Consider the following 6,482-nt stretch of genomic DNA (forward strand, 5'->3'; position numbering starts at 1 on the left):
CCTCCCTCTTAATTGGCATTTTCAATATGGAAAATTTAGTAAAAGCCAAATTTATCTACTTCGGTATCTGATGCTTTGGCACTCAGTACAAAATTATTCCATGCACACTCAGGCTTCGACTTCACAACGTGTAATCTTCTTGTTGCAATTGAGCAACAGTCGCCAAATATTGCTGGTGGCGTTCATGTAGACAGAGCTGAGGAAGATGTTGGTGCTGGTGATCAGGTATTGCAGAGAAAATTTCACTCGGAATGCACCGGCTTTTGGGGGTGGTTTCAATGGTGCTCCTTTTTCCTTTAGTTGAATTGGCCTTTTCTCTTGGAATAAAAGAACCAAATTGGGGTTTTGGCTGGTAGCTGTTGATGTGAAATCGACATGCCAAAAAAAAACAAAAAATGGAACAATTTGGATCCCTTAATCCATGTGCATGATATGTTGGTATGGTTCTTTTAACCCTTTGCCGACGGGTGGCATGTACGCACATGCCATGGCAATGCGGGACCATCTGCCGGGGGCACGTACGCACATGCCATAGAGTATGTATGGACTTGCCATGAGTTTTTTTTTTTTTTTTTTTTTTTTTTTTTTTTTTTACAATCATGGCAAAAGATTATTTTTCTGCCTGTGAAAGTGTGATTAAGTCGGTTTTAACAGTTTCTCATTTTTACCATGAAAAAAAAAAAAAAAAAAAAAAAAATATGCAACAAACCGACGATTTCAACTCCATGATGCCGCACACTGCTTATTTTATTCGGACTATAGACCGAATAATGATCAATTAAGGAGTCTATATAACAACAAAAATATCCTTCAGTCTCGATTTATCTGGAAGTTTGGCAAGTAGAGACTTTAAAAAATAATAAACTGAAAATACAACATATCTTCGTAGTATTACGAAGAAATGGCATGGGATGCTGGTATTTGGCATGAGTGGTCGCGCATGCTAGGGCGACAATATAAGCCCCCGGTAGTGAGGCCCCGGCCTCCATGAATACTACCTGTCGGAAAAGGGTTAATAAGGTGTAGTAATTGTTGGTGCATGTAGTATTAAATGTTTATGGTTTTGAATTTTCAGGGTACCACAGAAAAGTTTGTATAAAATGGCCCAAGTCGTGTTCAGTACGAATTCATTTCATAGCCTTTTAGAAATTTATTTATATATGGTCAACCTGTTACTCGGTTTATAAAGTAATAAAGAATATTTTGGATATTAATTCTTAAATGCCTGAAACTGGGTCCTTTCTAATTAAGATGATATAGTTGTCAAAAATACTGAACATGACAAGGCTGCTACATGTGTTCCATAAATTTTTTGGGACATTCTAATGATTTCATTGTAAGACCACATAGTTTCCTATGACTTCTCTATAATATATATGCATACATCAATTTAGAAGTTGACAAAAAAAAGATCATTATGCATATTTATATGAAGTTGCATAAATTAGCTGTTTTGCTATTGTAATAATTTTTTACATGTGATTTGTTGTACATTCATCTTCCCCCTTGTTATCTGATAATAATACCTTCTTGAATAGCTTTGTGAAAATTCACTGCTGGGATTTCACTGCTGGGATATAAGTATCTGAATATTCTTAGTAAGAACACTTCAGAAGTAAATTGAAGATTGTGTAATTAAGAATGACCTGGGGAAGTAATGAAAGAAAAAAAAATTGCAATTGCAATAAATTAAATTAGCAATTACAAAGAAGCCCTTGGAAGATTTAGGATGTCCCTCTTTGTAGTATTTGACACCTTGGATTTTACCATTTTAATCTAAATTTCTCACATCCTTGGGTCTTTGCCTCACAGGCTTTGACTACAAGACATGCAATGTGCTCTTGGCCCTGGAGCAACAGTGTGTGGAAATTGCTAATGGGGTGCACGTTGGGCGCAGCGACGACGATATAGGGGCGGGAGATCAGGTGAAGAGTCCATATTGAGTTTGTAAGTTATAAGACTGTGCTTGGGGGATGCCTTTTTTATGCTAGTCCTTAAATTAGTTGTGATGATAATAAACATGCATATAATTTTGTTTTTGCATGAGCAGTTTCTTTTTTTTTTTTTTTTTTTTCGCATGAGGACTTGAATTTCCATAAGTGTACTAGCTCCCCCTAAGTATCGTGTCCTATAACTTGTGAATTTGCTTCTTATTAATCTTTTATGTTTGGTTTGGCACTGTGGATTTTTTTCCCCCCCACAAATCGTTACTCGACTATTAAAGAACTTACAATAGCAATTGTAATTGTGAGTATTGTCTTGGGTAATTCTTGAACCTAGGACTGACCCCTCTGTAGCCCTTGTTTATTCCAGTTCATATGCTATAGGCTTTCTTTCTCTTTTCTTTGTTCTTTTCTCTCTCTCCTTCCCTCCCTCCCTCCCTCCCTTCTATCGGGGCCTGAATTGGGCATAACTTTAAAAAAGACCAATTAAATTGGGAATAGACATTTAATCATGTCATGACAACCCTCCCCCCCCCTTAAAACTATGGAAAAATCTGTGAATCTATGCTAAAGTTTTGGTCACATGACTTTGGGTTTTGTCATATTACTTAGAATATCTTGTCTAATAATTCTCTCCCATTATAGCCCAAGTCCCTCTACTTGTGCAGAAAAGTGAAAGCTGGTGTCGTAATTAGAGTAAGAATTTGTAAAAATGGAAGTGTTTATGGTAATAAATTGGAAGGTTGACAACCATATGAATTTGGACACTGCTTAGATTAATGCCTCTTGTTGCTTCACTCTTGCTGACAAGATTCTAAATATACCTTATTGATTGAAAACCTGCACTTCCGCAAAGAACAGTGTATGTTCGGAACTTTGTTAAATTTCTGAATGTGTTTTTGTGACATGTTGTTAACTTAAAAAAATCTGTTACAATAGTTATCTCTCCCCCCCCCCCACTCTCTCTCTCTCTCTCTCTCTCTCTCTCTCTCTCTCTCTCTCTCTCTCTCTCTCTCTCTCTCTCTCTCTCTCTCTCTCTCTCTCTCTCTCTCTCTCTCTCTCTCTCTCTCCCCCCCCCCCTCACATGGTCCTTGATTCAAAATTAATCTCTTGAATATCTTTTGTTATCAAAACCTTTTTATCTTTGTATGGGTTTTGAAATTACCTTTTGTTGCCTTGTATTCCTCTATATGAGTGGTATATAGATAATTTAAGGTAAATAGTGGGTAATTTTTTCATTCCAGTTACTTTAATAAGTGTTGTAATCCTAAATCTTGTTGCCTTTGTATAAATTTTTCAGAATTTTTTAATCAATTGTTTTAAAACCGATTTGGAACTACAGATAATGAAATGGGTACTTTCAAATGAAAATAAACCCTTAATGTGGAATATTGCCTTCAAATAGAGATCCATTTAAATTCCAAGACCAATGCTGTTATATTTGTTGGCAGAATCATATATTTGGCCTTTTCATATATTCATATCGGCTGTTTAAAGCCTTACCTGGTGACTGTTCACTGCAAAAACGTTAGATTTGTATGTTAACTTCACTAACTTCTATTGATCTAATGGTAATGAATGGCATTGAATTAATTTTCACTGTAACAGCTTCTTTCTCCTACCCATTCTTTTTGCAAGTTAGTCAAGGTTCAGGCATCTTACACGAGACCTAATGCAAGATATTTTTTTATATGCATATTTGTCTTGATGGCACTTCCATTTTTTTTTTTTTTTTTTTTTTTTTTTAAGCCTGTTGTTAATAATGCTTTTCATTAACAAGGTATGAAATACAAGGTAGATTATCAGATTTCTTTTAACAGATTTGCATTAAGTATTTATAATAAGTTTACTTTCATGATTGTGGAATTCGAGTATTTGGGTTTATTGTCCATAATATTGATTTTATTGTTTTGGGTGTAGTGAATTTGTTGTGAAAAGTAGTTTGTCCCAGACTGTGAGATCATATAAAAATTGTATTTAGAGATAATCACTTGGCATTCATGAATGTGCTGTTCCTCCTCCCACCCCTTTCCTTTTCTCCCAAGTAAGTTAATACAATTTTTTCATCTAGGGTCTAATGTTTGGCTATGCTACGGATGAAACTGAAGAATGCATGCCATTGACTGTTGTCTTGGCTCACCGTCTCAATCAGAAGATTGCAGAATTGCGCAGAGATGGCACTTTCTGGTGGGCCCGCCCAGATACAAAGACACAGATCACTGCAGAGTACTACTTTGAGTAAGTTATGGTTTGCAATTATTTCGTAGGATTCATTTTGAATAATTAAGATGCTTAACGACTTTAATGTTAGTATTAACCTTAATTGGTATGGTGCCAGATAGTCTTTTAATAATGCTTGCAACTTGCCATGAAAGCATATTAAAATGAAACCCTACATTACAGCCAGGGTGCTGCCATTCCCCTGCGTGTGCACACAGTGGTTGTCTCTGCCCAACACTCTGAGAAGGTAACCATCGACCAACTTAGAGCTGACATTATGGAAAAGGCCATAAAGTCTGTTATCCCAGAGCAGTACCTCGATGAAAACACCAAATACCACATCAACCCTTGTGGAGACTTCATCATTGGAGGACCTCAGGGCGATGCAGGTCTCACTGGCAGGAAGATCATTGTTGATACGTACGGTGGTTGGGGTGCCCACGGAGGCGGTGCTTTCTCTGGCAAGGACTACACGAAGGTGGATCGCTCTGCTGCCTACGCTGCGCGATGGGTTGCAAAGTCACTGGTGAAGGGTGGACTTTGCAAGAGATGTCTCGTTCAAGTGAGTATTGTTTGGGGGCTTTGATTTGTTTGGTTGCTTGTGTACATATTTGCAGAGGTGGTAGTATGAAGCTAAAATAGTGGCAATTTTAATGTATCTCTGGTATTTCTGTTAATCTGGTATGTAACACTTTTTGTACACTAGACAACGTGAAGAAACTTTTATTCACCACTTTTTTTCTTTGCAGGTATCTTATGCAATTGGAGTAGCTGAGCCAATCAGCATCAGCATCTTCCATTATGGCACATCACAGTACACATCAAAACAGCTCCTAGAAATTGTCAACCAGAACTTCGACTTGAGGCCAGGCCGTATTGTAAAGGAATTGGGCTTGAAGCGCCCAATCTACAGTGACACTTCTTGCTACGGACATTTTGGCAGAGACCAGTTCCCATGGGAAAAACCCAAAGCAATGACCCTTCCAAAGCTTTAAGTAAATCTTAGCTCATCCCTAAGAAAAAGATAGGGATGCATGTGGCTTCCTCATAATACGAGAAAATAACGGCTTAAATTTGGAGGAGCCAGCACTTATAGAAATTTAGTTGACCAGTTAGTGTAGTGCAAAATATTTAATCTTTTTAAATTGCATTTGTTGGAGTTTGTGATAGCACATCCTTGTGTCAGGCAGGCACTCGGGCACTGTGTATGTGCGACCTGGTGATTGTAGGTGCTAGGCCAGGGGGTGCCTGGTGTCTCCCCCGGCCTGGCCTGCCCCTAACCTCGAGGACCCCTGCAAGATGACCACAGTTTCAAGTTGGCACAGATGATGGTTCTGTTTTGCCATGTAAACGTCCTTTGTTTGTGCCAGACTTGACACTGCAAATGTGTAGGATTAGCAAGATTTTCCTCTAGAGTTTTTTATACAAGATCTACGCATTTGTGTTGTGTTTACGAAAATTCTAATGGAAAAGAGCATTTCCTTAAACACTCCGGCCACCTTTCTGGGATGGGGCATCACTTGCTGACACATTCCTCGAGACTTGAGAGTTAGGGTCTTTTTAGGTTTTATCCTTTTATTTAGATTTAGTAGCTTATTGAAGATGTATGTCTACATTGTATTTGTTATGATTAAGCCGATTCTATACACGCAGAATGTATACCATTCGGCTGATTAAAAGTTATTCGTGTACTCTTATCATTTTATTATCTTTTGAGTATGTAATGGATAAAGTTGAATTGGGACAGTTCAAACACTTTCTTTATTGAAAGTGATATTATACAATATGACTACTGAATCTAACCTTCTTGAATTTCAAGCCTCATGATATATGATTTAAAAATCATGAATATGAAGTATCCAATCCATTTTTTTTTATTCCAAGCTTGGAAATCTAATCCTCGTAATTCCTACTTTACTGAAACTATAGTAAGTTGCAGAATTAATGACTTGTCTGGTATAATTTCTGCGAGTCAATAGATCTCAGAATTGTTTAAAATAATATTTTGCACATCTTTTAATTCATATTAGTCTGAGACTGATTTGACTAATAAGAAAAATTATTTGTTAATAGCTTCCATAAACCTTCAACACCTGTAGAGATTTGTGTAGAATTTTACAAAGCTTGATTCTTGTATATTTTAAAAAGACACAACTGAACACTGACTGTTCTTGACAGAATGTCGAAGTGTTGGTCTAAGACAGATTTCAACACTTAAAGAATCGAATATGTTGTACAAGATGGGTCTTTATTCAAAGATGTCCGTGTTTCTCGAACTAGTAGAGACTAGCAAATTTTGGTACAAATGTCGCTGGGAAG

The 6,482-nt window shown here is 37.1% G+C and overlaps 1 protein-coding gene across 3 annotated transcripts in view; it reads left to right on the plus strand.

Moving 5' to 3' along the window:
* Window positions 1-5,855, plus strand: part of LOC119596462 (S-adenosylmethionine synthase-like) — a 7,594-nt gene extending 1,739 nt beyond the window's left edge. Inside the window, exons 4-8 of one of the 3 annotated variants that reach the window (XM_037945718.1) lie at window positions 113-217; window positions 1,813-1,925; window positions 4,015-4,181; window positions 4,347-4,725; window positions 4,913-5,855. In XM_037945718.1, the coding sequence (XP_037801646.1) occupies window positions 113-217; window positions 1,813-1,925; window positions 4,015-4,181; window positions 4,347-4,725; window positions 4,913-5,158 (1,010 nt within the window). In that variant the 3' untranslated portion in view covers window positions 5,159-5,855. Of the gene's footprint in view, window positions 1-112; window positions 226-1,812; window positions 1,926-4,014; window positions 4,182-4,346; window positions 4,726-4,912 lie in introns of all 3 variants that reach the window. The other 2 variants (XM_037945716.1, XM_037945717.1) reach the window with 2 other exon arrangements.
* Window positions 5,856-6,482: the final 627 nt, after the last annotated feature.

This window comes from Penaeus monodon, chromosome 38 (assembly GCF_015228065.2).
Source record: "Penaeus monodon isolate SGIC_2016 chromosome 38, NSTDA_Pmon_1, whole genome shotgun sequence".
NCBI lineage: Eukaryota > Metazoa > Arthropoda > Malacostraca > Decapoda > Penaeidae > Penaeus > Penaeus monodon.